The sequence below is a fragment of the Parambassis ranga genome, chromosome 21, assembly GCF_900634625.1.
Source record: "Parambassis ranga chromosome 21, fParRan2.1, whole genome shotgun sequence".
Lineage (NCBI taxonomy): Eukaryota > Metazoa > Chordata > Actinopteri > Ambassidae > Parambassis > Parambassis ranga.
Genome location: NC_041041.1, coordinates 16,551,181 through 16,578,287, shown reverse-complemented (window position 1 = coordinate 16,578,287; position 27,107 = coordinate 16,551,181). Strand labels below are relative to the sequence as shown.

The 27,107-nt window shown below is 42.2% G+C and overlaps 4 protein-coding genes across 5 annotated transcripts; 2 read left to right on the top strand and 2 right to left on the bottom strand.

Annotated features, from left to right (window-relative positions):
* Positions 1–484: 484 nt before the first annotated feature.
* Positions 485–4,640, bottom strand: LOC114426297 (CCR4-NOT transcription complex subunit 9-like). The gene is made up of 8 exons (XM_028393604.1): positions 4,317–4,640; positions 3,526–3,711; positions 3,300–3,415; positions 3,003–3,112; positions 2,793–2,902; positions 2,561–2,659; positions 2,371–2,462; positions 485–1,287 (listed from the first exon to the last, which is right to left on the bottom strand). The coding sequence occupies exons 1-8, from the start codon at positions 4,332–4,334 to the stop codon at positions 1,119–1,121; spliced, it is 900 nt and encodes a 299-aa protein (XP_028249405.1). The 5' UTR covers positions 4,335–4,640; the 3' UTR covers positions 485–1,118.
* A 90-nt stretch (positions 4,641–4,730) lies between these two features.
* Positions 4,731–13,913, top strand: usp37 (ubiquitin specific peptidase 37). Its single transcript, XM_028433654.1, has 24 exons — positions 4,731–4,891; positions 5,745–5,973; positions 6,642–6,792; positions 6,877–6,962; positions 7,310–7,425; positions 7,505–7,582; positions 7,779–7,867; positions 8,248–8,341; positions 8,460–8,615; positions 8,723–8,854; positions 9,005–9,128; positions 9,260–9,510; positions 9,609–9,726; positions 9,804–9,883; positions 10,001–10,165; positions 10,338–10,391; positions 10,617–10,764; positions 10,834–11,053; positions 11,167–11,333; positions 11,574–11,634; positions 11,724–11,839; positions 12,371–12,440; positions 13,165–13,303; positions 13,379–13,913. Exons 2-24 carry the CDS (start codon positions 5,800–5,802, stop codon positions 13,464–13,466), a joined length of 2,877 nt encoding a protein of 958 aa, XP_028289455.1. The 5' UTR covers positions 4,731–4,891; positions 5,745–5,799; the 3' UTR covers positions 13,467–13,913.
* Positions 13,914–14,933: 1,020 nt separating this feature from the next.
* Positions 14,934–16,258, bottom strand: ybey (ybeY metalloendoribonuclease). Its single transcript, XM_028433657.1, has 4 exons — positions 16,017–16,258; positions 15,762–15,893; positions 15,582–15,650; positions 14,934–15,270 (listed from the first exon to the last, which is right to left on the bottom strand). Exons 1-4 carry the CDS (start codon positions 16,224–16,226, stop codon positions 15,175–15,177), a joined length of 507 nt encoding a protein of 168 aa, XP_028289458.1. The 5' UTR covers positions 16,227–16,258; the 3' UTR covers positions 14,934–15,174.
* Positions 16,259–16,933: 675 nt separating this feature from the next.
* Positions 16,934–26,990, top strand: mcm3ap (minichromosome maintenance complex component 3 associated protein). 2 transcript variants are annotated; one of them, XM_028433653.1, is made up of 28 exons: positions 16,934–18,471; positions 18,625–18,872; positions 18,998–19,079; positions 19,216–19,357; positions 19,484–19,677; positions 19,767–19,906; positions 20,009–20,206; positions 20,318–20,586; positions 20,823–20,985; positions 21,187–21,344; positions 21,454–21,677; positions 21,778–21,983; positions 22,099–22,199; positions 22,320–22,451; positions 22,547–22,660; positions 22,768–22,920; positions 23,008–23,205; positions 23,333–23,401; positions 23,473–23,607; positions 23,685–23,838; positions 24,125–24,389; positions 24,490–24,587; positions 24,699–25,015; positions 25,241–25,464; positions 25,560–25,689; positions 25,869–26,054; positions 26,146–26,296; positions 26,422–26,990. In XM_028433653.1, the coding sequence occupies exons 1-28, from the start codon at positions 16,962–16,964 to the stop codon at positions 26,587–26,589; spliced, it is 6,129 nt and encodes a 2,042-aa protein (XP_028289454.1). In that variant the 5' UTR covers positions 16,934–16,961; the 3' UTR covers positions 26,590–26,990. The 2 variants fall into 2 exon arrangements, with proteins under 2 accessions (XP_028289454.1, XP_028289453.1); XM_028433652.1 differs by having other exon boundaries at positions 24,699–25,089; positions 25,174–25,464.
* The last annotated feature ends 117 nt before the right edge of the window (positions 26,991–27,107 follow it).

Sequence of the window (27,107 nt, the reverse complement as noted above, 5' to 3'; positions counted from 1 at the left end):
GTGAAGCTATCATAAATACAACCTCAAAACTTTGGACTGTGACTTTTTAGGAAGAGGTTCAGGCAAGAGAAATGAAGGTACTGCAAGTCTCAGACTTTTTCATTTTAATCTAAAAATATTTCACTTATTAAGACTTTTGTGTTGAGTTGTCCTCGTAGCTGTTATACAGCTTTTCAATGTCCACAAACACGCATGTTTAGGGTGTATCCCATCCATCTACTACTCTTCCTCGGAGGATCATAACTCATAGTTACAGCCAATCTGTTTGCGTCACTCTTGGGACTAGCCTACCACCTTGTGTAGTTTGCATGTTGTCATAAACTCTAGACTGATTTAGGGATGCACACTATTTATGTCCGACAAAAAAATAAATAAAACAAACCAAAAATGGCCTGCTTGTAAATTTGATAAACTGAGCTTTCCACTAAATATGTTTGAACGTGTTCCTTTTACCACATGCCAAAGCGACTAATAATATCCTAAATTGAATGTAAAATGGTTTATTAGATTTTTTTTGTTTAAATGGACCATCAAATGCAATACACAAAAGTCTAAAGAAAAGCCTTACTAAACTGCTTATTATTATACACAGGCATGAAGAAGTTTAAAAGTCTTCATTTAAACATAAACAAGAAAAAAACAACTGTTCCTGCTGGAAGTGGAATGTTACAGTTACAGTGATAAACGGGAAGGAAGGGCCACCAACTGATCCTGATACTAGCCTATTTTTATACTGTGTATCTGTATATGTGTGACATTTGGCATAAATTGCCATAAATAGCTGCTGCAGCAAGAAATATTTCATAGGCTGCATTTCAATGACCCTTTGTTTCTTATCTGAAGTTGTATGCATTTAAATGCAGGTTAAATGTTTTGGAGACTCATGTTAAGAGTATATTAGAGAAGACCAGTGCAAGCTTTAAAACTACCAACTCTTAAAAAACCTGTTGTGATAGTGGCCTCATGCCCAGAAATAACGTCTGTGGAATCGACTTTATGCAAAAGCAAAAAAATATCTTCCTTTGTTATGTCCTTTACTTTGCAAACAGTTTTAGCACCACATTTGGCAAAATGTAAATTTTAGACAGTGAGTCCATTGATGTCTATTGTGGACTTCATCACTGAGGAGCCAGCGGGATTCCTCTAGCATCGGTGACTTGGCCCTCCTGCAGGTTCTTGACCAGCTGGGCCAGCCAGCGCTTGGTGGTGGTGTCATCCTTCAGCACCTGGGCAAAGGTGCTGTCCTTCAGCTGGTCTGGTAGACACTGACGCAGGGCCTCTCTGGCTCTGGAGGAGGAACAGGTCATAGAAAATAAATACATTTAGCAAAAAAAAACAAAAAAAAAAAAACACTATTTATTATTTCAGTGGCTCAAAACAGTTACCACTTTGTAAATAAGAATAACAAACAAAGGAGAACTTGAAAGCTATCAAGGCTGAACATTAGTGGAACATCACCTGCCTATCATCAAAGATCAATATATATTTAAAGCATAAGCAAAAGGCATTCCTGTTTTGAATTATTGATACAGGTATAATGGACAATATTAACAGACTGATCAAATGTATTGTTAAATGTCAATAAAGCCGGCAAGATGTCTTGCAGGAAAAGGGTCTCAAGTGTCTTAATTGAGGAGCTTCATTTTAATACAGAGTTACGTCACTAGAAAGAAATCCTTCAAATTGTGCTTTGTTTTTATCCTTCCTGTCCTACAATCCTTGGTCACTTATGACCATTACTCTTTCCAACCAAAATATGCCCAAAAATTGCTTTAGCTGAGGAGTACAAATTAAGATGTAAGAAACGGCTGGTAATGGAAATCCTAAACACGGCCAGCCTGATTCATTTATAACCACTTGGTACAGCCTTGTACAAAAACTCTGTCTTTGTGTACTTTAAGTGTGGAGTCCTTGAGACACAGATTCTATTGTGTGGCATTGAGTCTCTGTTTTTCCTTGAAAGCTAAATTAGATTTTATTTAAAGGCCTCTGTGACGTCCTCTGGCTTAAATAAGTGACCAGAGCCTGGCCAGAGCCAGAGCCCAAGACAAAAAAAAATAGCCCTGCTAGCAGATAAAAGGGGGGGGGGAATAAGCTGATCTCAGCATCTGTAGGATTGCAATCAACAAATAGAGCTCAATTTGGTATTAATACATTTATGACAAATTCATTTTATGATTAATGGGCATTATATTTAGTTCTCACCACAGACTAACAAGACTTTGAACAGACATCTACTGCTCACTGTATTTATGTCATGGCTCCTCCTAGTGGTGCCAAGTTTGATGATCAAATTATTTAGCCACATTTTCCCATGCGTTATACACATCGACACTCAATTCAGACTGCAGCTGCATGACGTCACTTTACCTGAGATTATCAGAGAGGCGAAGATAGCAGCGAACAACATGCTTCAGCAGACGGGCGGATGGTTCTTTGGAGAGCTGCAGTACCATTTTTCCCTGCAAATAGAATTATGGAAATATTATGATGACGGATGATCTGCAAAGAGCCTAGCCAGTCATATTAAGCCATCTCTTAGAAAAGAAAGAACACCTACAAGAATCATGGCCACATGGGAAAAGCGCTCATATGTCTGACATATATATGCAAGCCCCGTGTCATCCAACAGGATCTTCTGCAGTATGAAAGTAGCAACCTGCAAACACAAAGTTATCATGAATCTCAATGACATTTAAAACTGCCAGACAGACAAGTAACAGAAAAGTAACTACTGTATCATCCCTCAACGTTTACATCAGTATACTGTTTACAATATAATAGATAGATACCGTCTTGGAGAGTTCACTCCCTGATTCCATGATGCGGAGACACAGCGGGATGATTTCCGTGGTGAGTAGGAAATTGATCACTTCTTGTTCATCTGTTTTGACCAAGGCCCCTAGAGTAAATATGCAAGAAAAGGGCAAGGCAAGGTAAAGTAAAGGCATTTAACATAGGAATAGTGTATAATCAACAAATATAAAAGCTTTAGAATTTACCTATGACTCCGAGGCTGGTAAGACGCAGATATTCAAATGGCCGTGTTTTGCTCACAGTGTGCAGAAATGGATACAGAAAAAGAGGGATGTGAGCCGCAAGAAAAGCCGACCTGGTGAGGAGTACAGAATAAAAAGCAATATAGTGAATATGACCTTACTCAAAACACAAGAATTTCGTATATGTACGATATCTGTAGACAATAGTGAATACATAGATTGAGGTATGGTTGAAGTAAGCTATTTTCCTATAATACTAAAAGCAGCTGCAATTTTCTGTTATTGTGAACATCCCCTTACCGTGTCTCTGGGTGTGAGGCGACACACTGCAGAAGTGCCAAGGCATTGCACACCCTGTTAGACTGGTGAGCAGTGAGTGTAGGTGGGTTTATAGATGGATAAATGTTCACTATTTCCTATAAAGAGAGAAATCTGTTCATCTCAACTCATCAAGGTCATAGAGCAGTGGTAGACAGCACCAGACAAATGTTATGAGATTCAGGTATTGATAGACTAGGGGACATACCTGCAAAAGGGCAGCAATAGTGCCACAGGAATGCCAGAGCATTGGTGCCAAGTCTGGAACAGACTCGCGTTTCTTGCTTAGTTCCAACAAGGCATTTTCTCTAGTCTCTGGGCTGGACAGCTCATTGATCCATTGGTAGATCTTCTCCCGGTCTACCTGGGCCAAGGCTGTGACGTTAGTTACAGCCTGTAAAAGAAAAGAAAAGAAGAATAAATTATTAAATGTATTTATTGCCATTCTAGGATACAAAAGGGATGTATCTACATTACATAATAACACAGTCTGATATCATATGCACCTATACAGTTTTATACATATATATATATATACATATATATATATATATATATATATATATATATATATATATATATATATATATATATATATATATACACACACACACACATATATATATATATATATATATATATATATATATATATATATATATATATATATATATATATATATATACACTATCGTTCAAAAATGTTGGGTCAAAACTCATGTGAAATTATGTTAGCACAGCTGAACTGTTATGCTGATCAGAGAAGCTGTAGAACTGACCTGGTGACCCCAAACTATTGAACGGTAGTGTATATATAGAATTTGATCGCTTAAACCTACCACACAGGATTTGGGGAAAAGATGAATTGTTGCACCCAGCATCGTAGAAAATGCATGTGGTCTTTAGAAGTTACACTTTATGTGCAATAATGTCAGACAATACTTATTGTAAAATGTGAATAGATAAGACAATTGTTAACTGATTAACTGATCATACTCACCGCTCCCGTCGCCAGCATTATCTGAAGCTGTGTGGTAAATCAATGAACTGAAGTGTGTTAAATTAGCAATATATTGTAGCCAAGTTGCAACAATTACACAGTACGCGGACAGCTAGCCAGAGCTAGCAGCTAAATGTCTTGGTAAAACAAGAAATCCAGTATGCACGTGTATCTACATAACTTCAAGCAACGTAACATTACCACGGAACCGTCTAATTCCTGTGTATCTGTAATACTTTCGAAACCTCAAAACACTATTCAATAGACAGCATAGTCTTGTAGCGCGTTTTTGTTAGCAGGTTGGAGACAAGCTAGACATCTCTGGGTTTAATACAAATATGGAAAGTATCGCGAGAAGACAGCGTGTGTACTCTCGGACATCATTTCCGTTGTAAATTTTCACGTTCCCGCCATCATCGCGCAGTATTGCGAGGCGTCGTGTGCGGGTCCACTGTCAACAACATATATACTGGGGAGCAGGTGAATGCCGGCAAAACAAACTTTGTGCTCTTCGAGAACCTACAAAACCGATAGTGTCTTTTAGAAGTTTGGAGACGAGCCTACATCATCGACAGGTAAAGACATGTGCAATGTAATCAAAAGAGGACACTGTTTTCATCACCAAATTACAATCAGGCAAATTAGCCATTTAGCTAGCTCCCGCTAGCCTGCTAGCTGAGCTGCTAATGTCGGCCTCCTCCATCCATTCAGTGGCTGTAGATGAGGAGACGACATTACCTGCATCCCAGACATGTAACTGTGACTGTAGGCGCCTGGGCAATTTTGGTAGATTTGAACAAGTTTGGAACCGTTCGTCTGATCGGTGAGACGTTCATCTTGCTATAAGCAACAGAACGGTGCTTGCTGTGTTGGTTTATCTTTGCTCACGTTTGCAGCTACGATACAGAGTGGTCACAGGGTTAGTTCAAAGGCTAACGCAAGCTACACCGAATGGCAGTGGAACTGCTAGCAAACTAACTTAAGCGACGTGAGTTTCCCGTGAAAGACACCCAAATTTGTGTTTTTAGCACAATGTCTGTGGCACAGTGAGCTGTTATTCTGCTTTTAGCTGTCGGGCTAACTTATGTCATGCCCGTTTAGTTTGACTTGGGAGTTTGTTGTTGCTTTTGAGTGACCATTTAAAGCTTTGATCAACGTGGGCGATCAGCGTGTTATACTTTCTTCAGCTGAGTTTCGCAAACATAAACGTATAAGAAACTTAAATAGTGCAGTAACTAGTAGCATTGTTACTCGTATTGAAAATTGAGTCCTACAGTGCATGTTTATGAATGATAGTAATGTGTTGACATAACAATTTAAATACAATGCATTCACTGAATGCACTATTTTTGAATGTAGTTAAAGTAATTCCCTCCTTGCGACTGGCACTGCCGTGGTTGTATGTGACATTTCATTTGTTTTTATTAGGATTTGTAGGATCACAAGTCCCAGTCTGCCAAGTGCGCCAAAGGGATCATAAGCCATGACAACGTTTGTACCCAAACTCTCCAGTGGTGGCGCTGTTAAGATCCGCTTCTACAATTCTGACCTGGGCACCAGTAGATGGAAAGAGGGAACGTTTGAGATCTTGGAGAAGGACAACAAAGTTAACCTCTGTCTGCGATTCAATTGTGGTGGACCTGCCAAAAGTTTCCAGGTTATTTATAATTGTTTTTTGTCTGTAAATATCCAGTGATTTCACATTGTTTCTGGGTCAGTTTATTTCACTTGCACGTACACACACATAGGTGTGTGAATCCCTCAGTGGGATGAGAAGGTATAAAACATATAGTCATCAACATATGATTGGAGCTGAGATGGTACAGTACACCCCTCCAAAGTCAGTGGTGGATCCTGAGTCTGTAATGGTATGACACTCTTGTCAGCTGGTATGTTGTTAACTATCCCATCAACACAAACCACTTTCCAACCACTCTTGGCTGCTGATTTGCTTTGAATGTAATGTGTTCTGTATAGAACTGCTTATGCGTTTACTTTTATTAGAAGGCAATTTAGCTGGTATGGCTATTGTTAGGTTAGAAATCTTAGCCTATCTCAATAACAGAGCTGTCTGTCTATATACAGTATATTTTGTAGAATCTATTCACCTTTTAACTGAAGAATGTTCACTGTTGCTTATCAGCACCCTTAGCCAGCCACAGACAGACTTGTCTTCTTATTGGGTATTGTAAACGTACTGACTGTTGTGTTTTTAAATCAAATATCACCTTCATCATTACAGCATGTAGCTGTGAGGGGTAAAAAAACGTAATGTCACATGGTTCTGATCCCTGTGTTCATAAAGTATTTTTTTCTTGCTTTTAGCTGAACCAGAATGTGAAGACTTTCTCCCATAATCTAAATCGGATCATGCTGACTTTAAAGGACAGTAATGTCATCATCTTGGATAAGATGCCTCCATCTTTGACTCAGAAGACTAAAGAATGCTTGGAAAAGCTTAAGCAGGGAAAGCCAGGTAAATATACTGGCTTACTGTATTGTTCAAAATTATTTACTTCTTGTGCTTTATGCTGAATCCTTATTCTTTCAAATTTTGAAGTTTTAAAATCATCTGGAAGTGCAAACTTTGGTGTCCTCGGGAGCCGTTCTGTGAAAAATGAGCCCAATCCTCCAGGGGAGAGGCAGGTGAGTCAATGCTAAACTCAAATTTTTTTGTATAAATATGCAATTAAAGTGTGTTCATATTCAACACTGTGTTTAAGCTGCATGCCCATGTTCTGCATGCTAACCCTACAGAGTACAATGAATTTAGACAACACATGGGTTTGTCTGATATGTGTTTCATAGTAGATGTTCGTTTCTCAAGCTAACATCTTAATCCCTTTGACTGTATAAAGCTAGAGTGACTGTATTCATTTGTGTTGGATGTTGACATTGTTGTCTGTACTGCCAATATGTTTTTTAAAGAATCAAAGGAATGTTAAATATGAATACGACCTTACTTGAGACTTAAAGTCTTAACCATGTTTTAGACATCCGCAAGGCGGCAGAGTGCAGAGGGCCGGGAGGACACAACACCAAGGAAGCCTCTTGGCAGTCCCAGCAGAGCGGCCTCTACACCTACTCGCACGGGACTGTCTGAAAACAGGTACGATGGAGTCACATTTCACTGTTATCTGCCATAGAAAAAATAAAGCAGGTGTGACTTATTGTTATTTTTTGTTCAGGAGTGAAAAGAGAAAGAGACTACTCAACTCTGAAAGTGACCTCACTGAGGACTACCCCAAGGAAAATGACTCTTCAAGGTAAAAGCTACACTTCTCACTGTCAAAACTGAATTGCAGTCGCTTGGGGTACTCACAATACTGTTATTTATTGCTAATAACTGGTACTAAGTACATGTATACCTGCTTTCACTGGCAGGATTTTGGCTTACCAAGTTAGTTCTGACTTTACTGTCTAGTCTTGGGTTACAGATATGTGTCAATTTTATCTTTTCAGCAACAACAAGGCTACTTCAGATCCATCCAGAAAGTTTCTAATAAGCTGCAAAGACAAGCTGAAGCAGGCCGAGGAGAACAGGAACCCAGGTATACTTGCATTTGGAGCCCCCGTTTGAAAATGTCGGACTTTCTCAAATGTTTCCCAAGTGCTGTTAAATAAAGCAAAGAAAGTTTAACACAACATATTAACCACAGAATTACACTTAAAAAAGCCTTACTTTAATTTGCACATTTCCTACACAAAAAATAACGCTCTTTGTTCATAGGGATGTTGCCTTAGTTGAGAGAAAGAAAAGAAAACTGGGTTTTGGTTGCCATTTTTCCTTCATTATAACACCAACCTGAAACATACATCTCTTCTAGTTAGTCTAGTTAGAGGGTGTTAGAGTTGCAAGGTTAAAACTTTTCACAGATTTGTTTTCATTGTTATTATTATGCTTTCTTACCTCATTTTCTTTTCCCTGCAGCTCCACTGTGTTCAACTCCCCTTCAGCCATCATCATTTTATGGTAGTCGAACAGTGACTAAAGACTACAGCCAGAGCCATTCTTTTCTGGACAGGTGAGAGTTTATTGAAGGTTTCACAAGATAGTGGTACTAAAAAGGAGAATAAACTGTTGAGTAAATTGCTGTTTTGCCAGTGAGTGACACTTCTGTGATCTTTACTAATGTCTTTAAGGCCATCCGGCACTACACAGTCCACCACAGTCAAGAGAAGCCTTATGCTCCCCAACCATTCCACTCCCTTTAAGAAGGTACGGCCCTCACTGGACTATGGTGGCTGGAACAAGCAGAGGCCCTCCACCTTGGCACAGACTCAACCTCCACTGCAAGGGTAAAACTAGATGCATTTTAAATCTAGTAAATTCAAATGACATACAAGATAAACATGCAGGGAAAGGCTGTTGTGTTTTTTCATTTAACAATTTTTAAATATTGCAGATTTTCAAACCTGGGAAACACCTGCTACATGAATGCCATCTTGCAGTCCCTCTTCAGCCTCCCCTCCTTTTCCAATGACATGCTGAAGCAGAGCATTCCCTGGAAGAAGGTGCCCATCAATGCATTGCTCAGGTACTTTATTTATGTATAGAAACAAAAAGAAACTCTCCTACTTGCCTACTCCGCCTTCTCCTACTATCACACAGTGGTGAGTAGTGGCAGAGTGAAAAAAGTATTTGGAGGTTTTGACTTTACTCTGCATTGTGTCCTTACATTGTGCAGGCGTTTTGCTCACCTCATGGTCAAAAAGGACGTTGGCTGTCCAGAGACAAAAAAGGACCTCCTGAGGAAAGTGAAGAGTGCCATTTCCTCCACAGCTGAACGTTTCTCTGGAAATATGCAGAATGTAAGATGTCTGTAGAAGTGTGGTATACAAGAACATGAAAAATGAAGTCTAGTCAGTATTGTCTTTTTCAAATGGCACAAACCAGCTTGACACCCTAAAACTGCTTTTCTTCTGTGCTTCTTATTTATCAGGATGCTCATGAGTTTCTGAGTCAGTGTTTGGACCAGCTGAAGGACGATGTTGAGAAAATGAACAAGAGCTGGTCAAACGATGCTGCCTCTTCATCATCTTCTGTGGTGTGTGAGAATGGTCAGGAGGCAACTCCAGTGTCATCTGTGGTTAAGGCAGAGCCTGGTGAGGAGGCGGACATCTCCCGCATTTACACTTGCCCAGTGGCTGTCAACATGGAATTTGAGGTGCAACACACCATCACCTGCAAAGGGTGAGGGCTTACCTGCCAATTTCTGATTCTGCATCCTTGAACTGTGTGTTTGGTGATTTCAGTGAAGCGTAAAGGTTTGTAATTGTGTTGTGTTGCAGGTGTGGCGAGGTAGTTACCAAGCGAGAGCAGTTTAATGACTTGTCCATCGACCTGCCACGCCGAAAGAAAACCCTTCCACTTCGCTCTATCCAGGATTCTCTGGATCTCTTTTTTAGGGTGAGTCTTTGCCACCAGCAGATCAACATCAACAAGATGTATTCTTGTCTGTAATTGGTTACTTTTTCCTTGTGCAGATGGAGGAAATTGAGTACTCCTGTGAAAAGTGCAATGGGAAGGCAGCCACCGTCACACATAAATTCAGCAAACTACCCAGGTATATACATAAAAGAGATGGCATTTGAAATCCACCTCTACCACATTTGACTGTGAGAAGTATGTAAAAGCCAGCACAGCAGTGATTTGTTTCATGTGACTGATATTTTCCCACCAGAGTCCTCATCCTTCACCTGAAACGGTACAGCTTTAACGCTCAGCTGTCTCTGAACAGCAAGCTGGGCCAGCAGGTGATGATACCACGATACCTGACCCTGCTGTCCCACTGCACTGAATCCACAAGACCTCCCATTAGCCTTGGCTGGAGTTCTCAAGCTTCTGTGTAAGACATCATAGTCATTTATTTTTAAGAATGCATGCATGATGCAACAGATTTAGGCTGTTTGCAGTTGACCTGGGAGTGTATTTGACCTGAGTGTACTGCCTCTCAGGTAAAGGGTAATAAACTGGCACCAAATGTATTGCTGTTTAATGTTTTGTGTTTCTTTTCAAAGGTCAAGAACGCTTAAAACGTCACAGACAGTTAACTCCTCAACAACATCTCTCAGGTAAGTTCTGCAAGAATTTTAAATGATGTAAAATAGGAAAAACAAATTCATTTTTACCAGGCAAAACAAAAGCTTTTCTTGTGTGAGTTAAAACTTTCACTTTATCGGATTTAAAAAAAAAAAATGTGTATAATCGGTCACCTATTATACGACTTGAAATGATTTGATAGTAATTGATTTTCTACTTTGGCTTGTACATTAAACTATACGTATTCTTTTGTGTAGAAGGATTGGTGGGAAAGCTGCCAACTCTAGCTGCACCTCTCTACTTGTGGACTCCGACTGTGACGAAGAGGTCAACAGAAAGGTCAGCTCGAGCCGCAAGCGCCGACTAAGCTGCTGTCTGCCTGATGATGATGACCGTCAGGAGGAGGTAAGCCATGCGCCATGAAATAAATGATTCTGTCTCAGTGTTGTTGTGACACTGTTAAATGTGTTTCAGAGGGGAACAGCAATGGATTCAGCAGACTTCAGTGGCATAAACGATGATGAAATGCTGGCAGCTGTGCTGGAGATGAGTGGTCAAGAAGCTGGCCTCTCTGGACCACCACCAATGGAGGAGGAGGCAACCAGCAGCCCTGACACAGGGTTTGGGGACACAGATGCTCATGGCCTGGCATATCACACAGACCTGATGGAAGCTGAGAGCAAACAGCCTGCAGGTAAACACACAAGGATTAGAACATGTCTTAAAACACATGTATGTTAAGTATACATGTGCTGAAATCTTATTGCGTCTTTCTTATTTGTCGACGTGTTGTGTTATTTTGGGTAGATGTGTTGGATTCTCTGGATTTGACCATGGATGAAAATAAGGAGAACCAAACTCCTGATGGGGTGCAGCAGCAGGGGGAGCTGGACTGGGTGCAGCAGTATAGTCTGGATCAGGAAAGGGAAGAGCAGGAGCTGCAGCAGGCCCTGGCCCAGAGCCTTCAGGAGCATGTAAGACCATGAAAATAAATGATTTCAGCATTTTATTACCTTCTCCATGGACCTGCAACTGTATTTGTTACATTATGAAAAATATGATTCATGAAATCTTCACATCTCACTTAAAGTAAAAATGAACCACTAACCTTAATAGAAATAGATTTCAGACCTATATGTGAGTAATTGTGAAATCATGGTGGAAATCATGAAATTTTAATCAAATGACAGCATCTTTTTCCTAATCTCATACAGGAAGCCCAGGAGATGAGAGAGGATGATGATCTGAAGAGGGCTACTGAGCTCAGCTTGCAAGGTATGAATTTTGAATGGAGTCACTAAAATCTGCTACTTTTTTTCTTTCCTACCTTTATCTTGTCTTAATGTCCCCTTCTTATCCTATAGAATTTAACAACTCTCTGCCTGAGCTGCTCTGCTCAGATGATGACTCTGGCAATGAGGACGTGCTGGACATGGAGTACACTGAAGCGGAGGCAGAGAACCTGAAGAGAAATGCTGAGGTACTTAACATTCTGCAGCCATACAACATCAGCCTTGTCATGTTGAGTGGTTTAGGTCAGAGCTGTCCAATGTGGGGGCCTGGAGACAAAGTGAATCTTACACACTGTGCGTGTCAGCGTATTAGGATGCAGCAACTTAGGTGCACACAGATGAATGCATATTACAAAAAGTGGCAGACTGCGAGTTGTCTTTCCAGAAATAAATTTAACATCATAGCCTCTTCAACCAAGTTTAGTTTTGGTCCATCATGGGAACGAACTTGGGCACCTCTGGTCTAAATTACAATATAGCACTTATGTACTACCGGCATGTTGAAGAAAAAAATCATTTAAAACCTGAAGTCTAGCTCAGCATTTTATTCCACTTCTCTAATTGCATGTAAGCCTCAAAAGCTAACAAATAACAGACTATTATAGCTCATTTGGGTGTTGGAGTTTTAAACCAACTTGCCAAAGATTTTTGTGTGTTTCTTAACCTTTTGAAGCTGCATTGAATTGCTTTGAGTAACCAAATTACCCTCTTGTGCACAGAGTGGAGAATTGGCCAACTCTTTTAGACTCATCAGTGTTGTCAGTCACATTGGGAGCAGCTCTTCCTCTGGTGAGTATGTTTGTTGCTTTGTCACATCATCCTTGTGTGATCAACCATGTCAGCATTGGTGTGTATTACTGCAAGTTGCTTTACAGTTACTTGTCTTTTTAAAAGGGCCTGCCTCATTTCTCTGGAGAAAAAAAAACCTATAACATACATAACAGGATTTATGAACAGAGATCAAAACCAGTCAGTATGAAATGCACTGTTAAAAACTAAACTGTTTTTATACATACATACCTAGTCAGCCATTTGGATAAATATACAACCAATCAGAGAAACGGAAATGTGATGTGATGATGATCAACCAGACTTATAACTATATAACTTATAACTATCAGCAAAAAACATCCAAAATGGTGGGCAGTGGAAGTATATGTACACCAGTGAATGACTGTTGTCAGGTTTTCTATAAAAATGTTAAAAGACAGAGGTGTTAGACATTCTGCCAATATTTTTGATTGAGCCAAGCAGCAGGTCATCATATAAAGCCCACCACATTTTAGATAAACCATTACGTTTTGGTATGATACAGTTTGTACTGAGTGGAACAGGCTGTGAAGGGGAGGACGTTCAGACCCTTATCACAGAAAGAATTTACACAGCAGGGATGCATATGGCTGTCTAGGTTTCCATGTGTGTATCCAACTATAAATGTCAGGGCAGACTCATCCACTTGTGCAGAAACAAAGTTATAATAATTGCTTGACTTTTTAATTTGTCCCTGTCCTAGGTCATTATATCAGTGATGTGTATGACATGAAGAAACAGTCATGGCTTACCTACAACGACCTGGATGTGTCACGTACACAGGAATCAGCCGTCCAGCGTGACCGTGACCGCAGCGGATACATCTTCTTCTACATGCACAAGTGAGTGGACAAGGCGCCAAATGTCTTACCTATAGCACACATGATGTACACTGTCCTAACTTGTGTTTCTCACAGGGATGTGTTTGAGCAGCTGTCTGAGATGGAGCGATCTGGAGCCAGCAGCACTTCAGAGGTGGGGAGAAACGTCCTGCAGCCCCTCTGAACTTTGCATCATTGTGCAGCCGCACGCTCATCCTCAGCTGATCCCTGGTTGATGCAGCTGTCCTGTGAACAGCCTTCAGTACTACTGATTACCGTCCTTTTTTGTCACCTTCAGGCAGTTTTTTTCCTCTGCAAATCAGTAAACATCAGGCTAAATCAACCTGTTAATGGTGACACAGGTGGTAAATTGTCAAGACTCTATAAGATACCAGAAATGCAGTTATAAGTGTTCAGTGGATCAAAGTTTGCCCCCCTGTGTTTTTGGGGCTGGAGTTTTTCTTTATTATGATTTTATCAACCGTTTTGTAAAGTTTTCTTTTTCTTCTTAAAACACTTCTTTAAACAGATTTTCACTTAAAAGCAAACGCCAGGTGCTACTGGTGCTTTGTGTGGATTGTATGTTGGCAGACCCTTTATTTCCCATATAACTAATAAAAGATATATTCTACGTTGGAGTATAAGCTATTATAGAGTTAGAGGGTTGTTGTAATTAGCGGGTACATTTGGTGCAATATTTATGTTGTGGCACAAACTGGCCAGTTCAAATCAGCTTTGTCACAGAGTGGATGTGTTTTCTGTTGCTTTTTGTGGTTGAATTGCGCCCATATTTGTGTGTGAATTATTTCCATACTTTTAAGAGATGTGAAAGAAAAAAATCTGTTAGTTACTGAGCTTTTCTCAGTGGAGCCCACTATTCTTTTGACCTTGTGCCTCCCAAGAAAACTTTTATACATGTGTATACAAGCTTTACTTTGAAAGTCACACAGCCTTGTTTTTGAATGTTTGTCAGACCTAAATGTCTAAATCAGATTTTCCTCTATAAAAAGCCAACAGATTTTTCTATTTATTGCAGAATAGGGTTGGGTTTATTTTAATTAGCCCACAGCAAATAGAAGTTGTTACTTACTACTAGTTCCCAGGGAAGCTAGGTATAGTATAAAGTTTTTATTCCACCACTATACAGTATTTAACATCTGTTAAGCGCATTCAGCTAGTTTCTGTCAGGCATGTCTGTTCATAGAATGGAGTATGTGTAAGTATTATTCCTGATGTGGTTTCAGTACTGCACAATGACTGGACAATTATTTTATTACTACTGTAAAGATATCACATTTAAGTGCAAATGGGGTGTCAGAGATGATTTGACCCCACCAAACTATTTCCTCAAATTTGCGTAGCATTAAGAGAAATCATTGTAGACCAACTGTGAAATTATTACCCAGGCCTATATGATTTGGTTTGTGGGAAAAGTGCTTTATTATTAGCAGATTTCCCTGTTAAGTACAGTAAGTTGTTGCACCATGACCTGTCTGTTATGACAGGTTTTTTTTATGTCCATGTTTTTTTTTTTTTTTTTTTTTGCTGCGGCTTCCTGAATATCCTGTCCCAAATGCAGTGTAACGAGGGTAAAATGTATTTGTGAAGTGAAATTGAACAGCTTTTTCTACCCTTCATACACAACTGACTCTTCCTAAAGCAGATTTTAATAAAGTATTACCATAAAAATACACTGATTTGTTTTATTTATGCAGCTGTTCGACACTTCAACACGCACATCCAGTGTTTCAAGAAAAACAGACACAATAAACTTTATGTCTGTCGGGTGATTCCATAAAAACAGTTGGAGACCCTGTATGTATGGAATAAAACAGTGTCCAAGACACTGAACAAGCACCATGTACTGTGAGCTTCACAGGTAGCTGTCGGTGTCACCTATCCTGACTGCACCTCTTCATCAGTGGCTCCAGATGTCGGCCTGTGAGTCTGTTGTACTCGCTCAGTATGTAGCTTTCTCTTTGCAGCATCTGGAAGCAAATTGAAGATTTTTGATTTTTAGACTGAAATATATTCATTCAGTGAGTGTGTAGGTCATACATTAGTAAAGTGCCATAATTCAATTTAAGTGGACCCAGGCCAACAACGCATACATGTTTAATTACAGTTTTGCCTCTTGACGTGAGTTCCCTAGGTGTATTTTAATTAAAGGGACAGTGCATCCAAATTTAAAGGAAATATTTCCCTTATTAATTCGGGTGATCTAGCCAGCTTTACAATTACATTCAAAAATTCTATAGCAATTTAAGACAAGTTCCTTATATGTAACATCCACACAAACCTCAGTCCATTCTTCTTCTGTTTCATGCCTGTAGCCCAACAGATGACAGATGCCATGTGCAGTGACAACCTGAAAAAGGGGAAGAGTGGAACAATGGATGGGTGATGACCTTACTGCAGTCATGACTTGTATGTAAGCAGTCTAGCAAGCTGGTGGTAGTTGTGCATGAGACATCCTTACAGTAAGGACTCCGTGCAGATCCAGGGATTCCTCCTGACACTGCTTCATCACAAACTCAACCCCCAGGAAAATGTCCCCAAGGTTCTGCTCATCTCTGTGAATGGGGCAGGGCATTTTACCAGGTCTCAAGTCCTGAAAACACAATATTTGTTTGTTGACACGTCCTACCAGAACTTATCAAATCAATGCCAGTAGGACCTATCACTCTGGAAACAGATGGAAGTTCATTTATAGGCTCATTTTTTTTTAGTTTACCTCGTAGAATGGGAATGACAGGACATCTGTTGGCACATTTTTCTTCCTGTAAATGTTGTTGATCTGCTGGATCCTGTGGTTGTCGACGCAGATGATGCCTAGGTCAAATTTCTGGATGCCCAGAATGTGTCTCAGCGTGTCAACATCCTTGCGCAGTCTGGCGCGACGAAGAGGCACCACCTTCTGGAGGTTCCGCAGTACGACTCCCATGTTAAAATGCGACGTAGAAAAAAGATACGACTCTCAAAGAATCTCGAAACATGAGTGAATGGTAAACCTAAGCCACATGTGACGTGGTTAACGGTTACAAACCTCCTACTGTTGTGACTTTAATAGAACGGTTGGTTAGTTTTGCATTAGCCGCGTTCGATGGCCAGTCATTCAAGGCAGGCAGAATTCAAGGTGACACGTATCGACAAAAATCCAGTTCCGCGGAAACGAAAATACTCGCTTATTCTGTGTTGGGTGGATGTGACAATATAGTCGATAGAAATTAAACATATTCTGTCATTTAAGATAAATGGTCGCTGGCCTGTTCAAAACCTCCGAGAGTAACGTTCACTATTGCGGAACGCAGTTTAGCATTGGGTGGGGACCAAGATATTTGCCGGACCGGAACCGGAAGTGGTAAAATGTGTTTGAGGAGTTAAAAAAAAGTCAACAAGCAACCTCAAACTGAGAAAGGTAAGCTGTTGTACATTTCGATGTCCTTACTTTTTTCAGTTAGTAATATGAGTAATGAAACAAATTCTGAGAAGCTAAATTAGTCAGTGTTTGTGGTGTTAGCCTATGCTAGCATCCGAGCCACGCAATTTTATCGTTTCTTTCTTCGTAATGTTTTGACAGATTTTTATCGAGCAACTTTAGCTGAATCAGCGTCATAGATTTCTGCTGTATGGCCCCGTAAAAGACATTTGCCTCAACAAAGAAGACCGAACCGTCGCCATGAATCCATCCAATCCGTTTGGTCAAGGAGGTGCATTCCAGTCTCCTAACAACACTATGAAAAGTGGTTTGTTCCCGTCATTTGGGCAACAAAATTCCAGCAATCAGCCCCAAAGTGTGGGTTTTTTTCAACCTTCTGCTTTTGGACAACCTACTGTCTTGAACCAACCCTCACCTCATGGTACCATCTTCGGACAAGCCCCTGCCTTTGGGCAGTCGTCTGCACAGCCCCCTGCAATAAACCAGGCTCCAGCATTTGGACAGCAGTCATTAGGCATGAGTAGCTCAGGTTTTGGTGGTGGCACAGTGCCAGCCTTTGGACAGACTCGTGCACTGAATCAGGGTTCAGTTTTTGGGCAAACGCCTGCATTTGGCCAATCACCAGCGTTTGGGCAGAATTCTGCATTTGGCCAACAGACTCCAGAATTTGGCAAACAACCCTCTACTTTTGGAAGTTCCCAGATGGCCACTGTCGCCACTACTACGTTAGGGCAGCCTCAGCCACTTGGTTTTGGGCAGCCTGCGTTTGGAGCGCCATCATCTACCAGTGTTTCCACCAGTATGTTTGGTGCGGGTCAGAACGTGACACAGAGCAGAGGCTTCGGATCATCTGACTTCAGTTTCAAGCCAGCCAACGAGGCGCTTTTCAAACCTATCTTCAGTGCAAGCCCAGAGCCTACAAACCCACAAAGTACTTCAATGTCCAGTTCACCTTTTATTGGCAGTGGGTCCCAGACAAGCTCTAGCACCATGAGTAGCAGCACTAGTACTAGTGGATTCTCTATGTTGAGTGGGGCTAAGTCTGGGCCACTTGGCTTCAGTTTCTCACAACCAGCTGCTGCTCCCTCAATTTCTGCTCAAAGCGATCCACTGACAACTGGCAGTAGCAGTGGCCCTACCAACACTCTTCAGTTCACATTTTCCCAGCCAGCTGCACCCTCGAGCTCCAGCACAAAGACTTCTACCACAGAGCCCACCACCCCGTCATCTTTCAGCTTCACAGCCAAAACTCTGCAGTCCCAGTCAGCAACTCTATTCGGAGGACCCGGTTTTGGTCAGCCCTCAGCTTTTGGTGAGATCAAAGCAAAAGCAGACACAGATGATAAAGGGGGCAGTCTTGCAGGCTCAAGTGACATAAACATATCTGCACGATTTGGCAAAGCCACTAAGCGCAAGGACGATTCACCAGCCACCAGCATGGGCCAAGAGAAGTCTGCAGCTGAGGAGGATGTTCCACCTGAATCAGATTTACCCAGACATCCCCCAAAGAGGCCACTCATGAGGTCTCGAGGCCCCACTGGAGGCTTATTCAGTAGGGCACTCACTAGTCTTCGTAGAGATTTTGCTCACCCAGTGAAGCGGGAGGCCCTACAGGAAACTCAGCAGGAGGCAGCAGAGTGGGAGGAGACACAGGGGGAAGAAGTTCAAGCTCTGGGTGGTGACCTGTCTGTCACACCTTCTGTGGTACAGATCACGACCAGGGATGTGCTTGAAAAAGTTGAGGAGTCAGGTGAGTGACATAGCATCAGATTTTAACATAAGTTAAAATAAGAATGGCTTCATATTTGTGATTGTTATGAATCAAATAAACCCAAGAAGACTGAATTATTCTATTATATTTACTCATCCTCTTATTCTGCTATTATCCATTTCTGTCGTCTAGACTCAGCAAAAACCCCAGACCCAAAGCTTGAAACCACAACCCCTGTGCGATGTGACAAGCGCAGGGAGAGCCTGGAGAGCCTAAGTGGAATGTCTCCCACAGACTGCACAGTCATTCAGTGCAGGAATATTCCTCCACCCCTCAACAAAAAGGACATATTGGAGAAGCACTTTTCTCTTTTTGGCAATGTCCGCAAGGTCTTTTGCCGGCCTGCAAAGAACTTGGCCATAGTACATTTTGGTGACCATGTGAGTTTTTGACTTTTTGTTATGTAGGTCCCTATGGTTTCCTACACACAGTATTCTTTCATTACATTCTTACATCACTATATTCTACTTTTCTCATCTTTTTTTTATTTTCTGTTTTCTTTCAGGCATCAGCAGCAAAAGCAAAGAAAAAAGGCAAAATTCTACATAGACAAGAGCTCCTTCTGCTGTGGCAGAAAAAGAAGCAAAGTAAGCAAATTTATAAAAGCTCATTTAATGTGCAAATGAGAACCTTAACCTTAAAGGAACCGTTCTGTTGAATAATATTGTTCAGAGCTGTAGACATATTGGCATTAACTTGTTAATGAATGTGTTTGTTGACTAGGTCCAGGGGACAAACAGAGCAGACCCATAGCAGCAAAGGAGGAAACAAAAGCAGAAAGTACAAAAGACACAGAGTCCAAGGCTGTGTCCTCCCCACTCAGAAGACCTCCTGCACTCAGCAGCACAATTACCTTTAATCGCAGGTAACACAGCTCATGTGTAAAATTATTTCACAGCATTTTTAGCTTTGTTGCAATGTCATCCATCATATAAAAACAGTGTATAGCATTGTAAGGCACCTGTATGTGTTTTATTCTTTTATACATCAGCTCTCCAGTGAAGAATACATCCCTGGCCAGGTCCCTGCAGTTTGACACTGAACCCCAGAAAGAGATCAGTACTGAGACCCAGACCTTAGACTGCACAGTTCCCTCCACCCTCCTCCCCCTCATTGGCCAGTTGGCTGAGACCGCTGAGGACAAGTACCGCCTCCTGGAGCAGAGGGACAAGATCCTTCGTCAAGGTGAAGCTCGGCGCACATCAGCCTGCTGCAGCTATTAACACAGCTAAAGATGTATGCATCATTGCAATTATGTGTTTATGTCCATGCAGGCCGGCCCAAGCGGACAGACCTGGATCTGTCTAAGGTGTTTGTGGGGACGTGTCCTGACATGTGTCCAGAGAAGGAGAGGTACATGAGGGAAACACGGAACCAGCTCAGCGTTTTCGAGGTCATCCCAAACACAGAGATGGTAACAGCTTTAATGCAATTTCTGTTAATGTTAATGGAAGCCTGCGATACTCTGAAGTCTGGACATACACTGCAGACCAAACTTATCAACTTCTACTACTAGGTGGATCACACTGCAGCCATTAAGGAGTACAGTCGCTCATCAGCTGACCAAGAGGAGCCCTTGCCCCACGAGTTGCGCCCCCTGCCTGTACTCGGCATGACTATGGACTATCTGGTGACTCAGATCATGGACCAGGGCCATGACAACTATCGTGACTGGTATGATTTCGTCTGGAACAGAACACGTGGCATCCGCAAGGTAAGCAAGCTTCCTCGTAGAACTATGCTCATGAAATGTAACACGTGTAGCAGTGTGAAGTCTGGACATTGTATGACAGGAACATGCTCCCTTCTTCTCTTACACCTACAGGACATCACCCAGCAGCATCTATGCTGCCCACGCACAGTGTCGCTGATTGAGAAGTGCACACGCTTCCATGTGCACTGCGCCCACCACCTCTGCGAAGAGCACATTTCATCCTTTGATGCCAAGATCAACAATGAGAACATGACAAAGTGCCTGCAGAGTCTCAAAGAAATGTATCAGGACCTGGCAGCGCGTCAAATCTTTTGTGCACGTGAGGCTGAATTCCGCCAGTACAATGTGCTGCTGAAGCTCAATGATGGTGACATCCTACGGTCAGTCATGGAAACCCACTTACACACTTAAATATGTTCAGATAAGATTACTAATGTATGTTTAAAACAGCTCCTCTAAGTTGTAGATACAAGTTAGATATTTATTATATATTTCAATTCCATGCCATCTTTGATTTTGGATCTATGTCTGTAAGAAAAATAATTTCCCCTTGCCTTGGGGATAAAGAAAGGAATTCTGATTCTGAAGAGATGCTTACTCCCACTTGTCCTCACAGTGAGGTGCAGCAGTTCCGTGATGAGGTGCGGAACTCCCCTGAGGTGAAGTTTGCAGTGCAAGCATTTACTGCAGTCAACAGCAACAATTTCGTACGATTCTTCAAGCTGGTGAAAGGAGCCTCCTACCTCTCTAGCTGCCTCCTGCACAGATACTTCAATCAGGTCAGAAACTTAGTGAAAAGTTTCATCAATTCATTGCAGCGTATTAGCTTACAATCTTAGTCTCACTGTTGATTTGATTCACAGAAATAGCAAAATGTCCACAGTGTTTTTTTTATAGTCATAGAAGTCTCAGCAGATGTTCAAACTTGAAAAATATAAACCAAATAATTCATGTAAGTGTGCGTGTGTGTGCATGCATAGGTCAGAGCTAAAGCATTGAAGACCCTCAACATGGCCCACACTGTTGGCCCTCGATCCACTGCATTTCCACTTGAGGATATCGTTCGAATGTTAATGTTCCGCAGTGCAGTAGAAGCAACTGACTTCATCCAGCATTATGGCCTCAACGTCAGCGACAGGTACATGTTGTCTGTCTTTGCTTGTTTCAATGAAATGTATAATATATATATTTGTTAAGGTAGGCAACTTTAACATAACTGTTCAAATTTTCTAAACTTTTATTTGCAGTATGGTCGAGCTAAGTCGGATAGCCTATCAGGAGCCAGAGCTGCCCCTGTCTCAGAAGAAGTCTGAGGTCATCCTTGCGAAGAAAGCCATGTTGGTTGGAGAGGTGGTGAACGGCGGCCCCCTCCCTAACCCTCATCAGCACACACCTGTCTGCAGTTTCGACTCCCAGAACAAGTTCCGTGGAGAAGCCCCTATGGCTGAGCCCATTTTCAGCCAGTTCAAAAGTAAATTCACAAAGAATAACAGCAGACTCCTTTAAACTGCTACCAACAAAGAAATCATTTTAAAATCGAATGACATAATTGATGTTCTTTATTGTTTCAGCCATGGCTAAAAGGGTGGAGGTTAAGGCACCACCCAGCGAGGTTCTGCCTCCAGCTGTTACAAGCGAAACAGGAGAGCCCAGTGAGTCATATCAAGCCTCACCCCAACCACCAGACCACCAGCAGCTGTTCCAGCCGATCTCTGAACCTCAGCCTATCAAAGCACCATCACCTCCACCCAAACCTCAGCCGATGTACAGCGATGAAGTAGGAAACATCTCTCCGCTATTTAATATAAATGTCACTTTGGATTGCCTGTCATTGTCAGAAAAACATTGAGTGTGCTGTCATTGTTTTTGCAATGTTTGCATCCCCTCTGTAGGACATTATGGCTGAGGTAAACTGCATGATGGAAGAGGTGGTGGAGGCAGCAGTGAAGGAGATAGCTGATGCTGGCGCGAAGTATGCCACAACAGCTATTGTGTATGTAAAATATAATTCAACCTTAAGTTCTTTGCTGTTATGATTTATGTGTTTGATGACAGCGTAAGAGTTGTGGTGGATGTCTGACACTTTGTATGACTTGTTGTCTTTGTTCTGCAGGGAGAGCAGTGCACAGGTGGAGTCACTGGTGAGCGAGGTGTTAGGACAGATGCTGCAGGAGATATCCTCCACCCAGATCAAGCTGGAACAAGAGCGCGTGGCTGAAGAGAAGCGCAAACTCGAAGAAGCCAGGTTGGGCTGATACTCAGACTGGTGTATTTTATTTCTTTTGTATATTGAAATACATTTTTGACACATCTCACCATTGCCATTTCTGTCTGTGTCAGGAGGAGGCAGGAGCATGAGGCCTTCCTGACTCAGTTCAGCTTCTCACTCTGCACAGAGGTCATTGATGAGGTGTTAGATGAGACCATAAAGCAGACCGCCTTTTCGGAAATCCAGTAAGACTCCACAAACCCAATGATTGCATCTAATGCTTTGATGCTTTTTATTTAATGTCTTTGGGATTTTCCACTGACTCTAAATGTTCTTTACGTTTCTTTTTCAGGGAGGCACTGAATGAAAAAGCAGAACGTGTGGCTAAATGCACAGAGCAAGTCTGCGCTAGTCTGGTTGAAGAGACTTTGACTGCAGACATCGCTCTACTGGTTGAAGACATCCTCGAAGCGGAGCTCCAGCGTATCCACAAGTACATCAAAAGGTAAAACAGAGAGAATATGGGCAATCAATAAAACATATATGCTGTTTCCATAACAATATCAACCACTGTGTCATTTGAATATTCCAGATGGCGTGATGTGGTTGCAGTTCGTCGTCAGCTGAAGAGGCAGATGAGGGGGTTTCCTGCTGCCCCTTGCTGTGTAGACCCTCGCTTCAAACTGAAGGCTCTGGCTCCCAGTGTCCCTGCAGAGCCGTCCATACCAGATCTGGCATGTGGTTTGGTCAACCTGGGAAATGCGGGCAAATTAGCAATGTCTAGTACCAGGTGTGTTTCCCTCCCATCATTCATCATAGTTCTTTTGATTACGATAAATGATTGCAATGATGTTTGCAGCATTATTAAAATACGCTTGTTACAAGTTACAATGAAGCGTTTTTTCTATTATGTGGAGGTTGTTGAAAATGAGACTTGGAGCGATCCACCAGATGAGAGTCCACTACTTCTACCAGCAGCTGCTCGAGTAAGTCTTGAATATGTTAATTCAGTTGGTGCTCCATGCAGCATGTTGATATTTCTGGTGTGTCACCTCAGTGAGGCAGTGTGGGCGCCACTTGACCTGCCAGCTCTGGTGACTGAAAACATCGCCAACCCACGAGACAGAATCTTCTGGAAAGCCATTGTTCTCTTACCCAGTGACCACGAGAGTGTAGCCAGTGTGGCAGACAGGTGAGCTGCAGTTAAATGGATCATTGTCAAACTTGAACTTTTTCAGGGCCATAAAAGTGTTGTGTCTGTTTTTTCAGGGTCCTATCAGACTGGCTGGAGGTTAAACTTGGAAGTGACAAGGGCTCAGAGGTCAGGGATGAGCAGTCTGATGGCACCATGCGGACACTTTGTGTCACCAACACGCTGCAGGAAAAAGCACAACGCACTCACAAAGTCCACATCAGCGTCAAGGTTTGTGGCAGAAATCAGGATTTCTGAGAGTCATTGTAGTCAACAGGGCTTAGCTGGGGATAGTATATACAGTATATACAGTAGATATACCTGGCTGAGTTTCAGATTATAATCTCCATCCCCTCTATTTTTATTCTATTTTTATTTATACCTTCAAATGCACAATAATAATGTGCTTGATGGCTGATGCTGGTCAGACATTGGTACCTATCCATTAACACACAAAAAACCCAAAGACAGCCGAAATGTGGTCTCCTGATCAGTTTTTCTTGCTGGTATCTCCCAGGCATCTCGGGGCCCACTGACTGATGACGGCTTATCCAAACTGGAGGAGTGCTGCGAGCTCCAGGGAACAGGAGCCCTCATAATGTTGCTCCCTGCCATGCCCGTTGTTGACCCCGGGCAGGACGAGCAGGATGTCCCTCTGCTGTCAGCCTTGCTTCAACTTAAACAGCTACAACAAGTGAACGCTTGGCACTGTCCGCTTCCTCTAGTCATACTGATTCCTGGCTCAGATGGTGGCATAGTTGATACACAAAAACTTGAGGAAGGTACATAATAATAATAATAATAATAATAATAAGCTGTAACGGTAGTTGATTTATTTATATTTAATACATTTCCTCCTGATGATCCCTTGTTTCTTTTTAGCCCTGATGCTTCAAACACTGATGAATGAGGCACTTATATCAGAGTACACATTCCTCTTCATACCAGAGACCACTAGCGACCTGCAGGGGTCCAAAAAGGTACTACACATACACTCATTCAAATGAAGTAAAAACTAAAACTTCACTGTTGACATCTGGTCTTGAACTTTTTCCATCTTCTCACCCACCTGTCCTGTTCTGTGCCCCCAGCTAATGCAGGCTGTGGGTTGGCTGTTGGCCCGTGCTCCTCCACCTCTCTCGCTCTCTTGCCAGACTCTGGTGCAGCTGGTTGAAGCCGGCTTAAGTCGCGAATTCAGTCCCAGAGTTTATGCCAACCGCCACGAACGAGCTGCTGCTTGTCTCCCACCTCAGGGCGCTGCACCGGTCATTCAGCTGTACAACGCAGTCCTGGCTCATCTTGCTGACAAAGTGTCATTGCAGGACCTCAGCAGACTGTCATGGCCACCAAGTGAATTCTGTCTCCCAGAAACCCAGGACTTTGTTCCTCATCTGGCCTGGAACTCTTCCCAGCATCTGGCATGGCTGCGTGAAGCCATCTTCAGCCTGCAGCTTCCACAGTGGGAGCAGCTATCTGCAACAGGTCAGTAACCTGAAGATATTGTATGGTTCCAGCACTGTACAAAATTCTCCTATGCTTATTTATTTCTTTACCCTCTCTTTTTAGATTCGTGGTCTGAGCTCTGCTCCTTCATCTTTCGCTATGCTGCTCAGATCCCAGTTTCAAATCGCAGCCAGCCACTCCTCATGTCACAGTTGGAAAACCTTCTTGAAAGAGTCAGGCTAAAGTTTCAATATAATCGAACCCCCATGTCCAAGGTAACTAGAAGAAGTTATGCTGATGAAGCAGAGAGTGTATGTGTGCCCTACAGTGGGATTCCATGGGATGATCTGCTGGTGATTTGCATTGATCACAAGCTGAAAGACTGGCAGATACCCAGACAGCCTGTCTGTGAAGGTGAGCACTTTCAGTGGAAAGTCATTTAGATAAAAACATATTCCTACCTCTCTGGAATGGCAATATATATTTACACAGTTATCCTGTCATTTAAGATGCTGTGACAGGGGATGGGGAGATCCTAGTTTATTTCCCTACAGAGTCATTAAAGGGCTTCCAGCCACCTGAAGAGTGGACGCAGGCCATCAGACAAACACACAGGGAGAAGCAGCAGAGGAAGGAGGGGTAAGAAAAACCAGCAAGACCACAAGTCACCCTTATGACTTTTGCACCAACAGCAGTGGATGGCTTTAAGATGTAGTTTGTGTGTTACATCAAATCTCGTGTCTTATTAAATTGAAGCAGAAGACGTTCAGATATACTTTGCAGTTACACACTCTTTCTCTGGTTGTCTTCTTTCTCAGAGTGAGTGCAGCCACCTTTACTGCACCCAGTGGTTCGTCCCTCAGACAGAGATTGTTCCACAGTCTGGTGGAGTCTGTTGAGGCACCAACACCATCATTAGATATCACACACACTCCAACAGCACAAGAGCTGCTGGCCCACAATGTCCAACAGAGCTTAGAGGAGGAGAAGGCTGAAAGCAAGAGGTACAGCTTTAGCTTTGAATATTACAGAAGACACTGTTCACTGGCATGTTTCCGTTTGCACTGCAAAAGTAATCACTCTTCCTCTCTGCAGGAGCTTGGAGCAGCTTCAGCAGTGGCTGGATGGTGACCCCTTGGAGCACTTGACGACACCACTGTTTATCCCATCATCCACACTGCTCTCCTTACCCACCACCGTAAGGCTTTCTCCAAGAACCAAGACTAAAGATGCTGCTTTCACACAGGTATGAGACACCAGTCCTTTTTGAAACCCAATTACATAGTCATTGAAGATCTGGAGGAAGCATGATAGGTCACCTTCTCTGAGGCATTCGTTTAAATACACATTTTCATTGTCTTGATATTTCAGGCTCCAGAGCCTGACGAGCTGTCAGAGAAAGCAGCCTCCCCTAAGACCACCCCTGCATCTATGACGTGGCGGCTAAAGGAGCTCCAGCGACAAATTTTAGCAAGTCGGGAGGAAGAACTGGCATGCAGATTCAAGCTGAGCTGTCTGCAGAGCATTGTTGATGACTGATTTATTGCTTTAAAATGGTTTAAATCATATCCTTTGCTTGCAGCGGTCACCACTTTGAAATGTCTGTGCTCAGCTCACGGCACAGTTCTTTCACAGTTTTTTCAGTGTTGTGGTCAGAGGATTACATATGTGTATTTTAATAAGTGTAGGTTTATAGAAAGAGAGGTTTTTATTTTTTAAGTTTGTACCGCTAAGTTTTGAAGTTTTATGTGTGTGTGCAGAATTTTGTTGTTGGTTATTGCGTAGACCCGAGGATCTTTGAAGTCTCTAGACTGCTTTTTGTTGTGCTTATTGTAAGACATTAAGACACTTCAAAAACAGTTGAAGTACTGATTTATACTCATTGATAATGTACATTTATGAAATTGTCAACCTGTTGAATAAAAATGTTATTTTTCATGCAAGCCTGTTTGTCCCAGTTATCAGCATAATAGTGTTTCCTGTACGAGTGCTTTGATTGGACGACATTGGAACATATCCGCCCATTGCACCGCCCGAGCGGCTTCTGATTGGATGGC

Excerpts from the sequence above, each read along its gene's own strand:
- ybey (XM_028433657.1), bottom strand. The coding sequence starts at position 16,226 with ATGGGAGTCGTACTGCGGAACCTCCAGAAGGTGGTGCCTCTTCGTCGC. Across the intron at positions 15,651-15,761 it reads ATCTGCACGGAGTCCTTACT|GTTGTCACTGCACATGGCAT; the intron begins GTAAGGATGTCT and ends CCCCTTTTTCAG. Across the intron at positions 15,271-15,581 it reads CAGAAGAAGAATGGACTGAG|ATGCTGCAAAGAGAAAGCTA; the intron begins GTTTGTGTGGAT and ends ATTTGCTTCCAG.
- mcm3ap (XM_028433652.1), top strand. The coding sequence starts at position 16,962 with ATGAATCCATCCAATCCGTTTGGTCAAGGAGGTGCATTCCAGTCTCCT. Across the intron at positions 19,080-19,215 it reads GTGGCAGAAAAAGAAGCAAA|GTCCAGGGGACAAACAGAGC; the intron begins GTAAGCAAATTT and ends TTTGTTGACTAG. Across the intron at positions 23,839-24,124 it reads AAGTCCACATCAGCGTCAAG|GCATCTCGGGGCCCACTGAC; the intron begins GTTTGTGGCAGA and ends GGTATCTCCCAG.
- LOC114426297 (XM_028393604.1), bottom strand. Across the intron at positions 2,463-2,560 it reads CCCATGTGGCCATGATTCTT|GGAAAAATGGTACTGCAGCT; the intron begins GTAGGTGTTCTT and ends TTCTATTTGCAG. Across the intron at positions 1,288-2,370 it reads CGCCTCTCTGATAATCTCAG|AGCCAGAGAGGCCCTGCGTC; the intron begins GTAAAGTGACGT and ends TTCCTCCTCCAG.
- usp37 (XM_028433654.1), top strand. The coding sequence starts at position 5,800 with ATGACAACGTTTGTACCCAAACTCTCCAGTGGTGGCGCTGTTAAGATC. Across the intron at positions 11,840-12,370 it reads ACCTGAAGAGAAATGCTGAG|AGTGGAGAATTGGCCAACTC; the intron begins GTACTTAACATT and ends TCTTGTGCACAG. Across the intron at positions 13,304-13,378 it reads ATCTTCTTCTACATGCACAA|GGATGTGTTTGAGCAGCTGT; the intron begins GTGAGTGGACAA and ends TGTTTCTCACAG.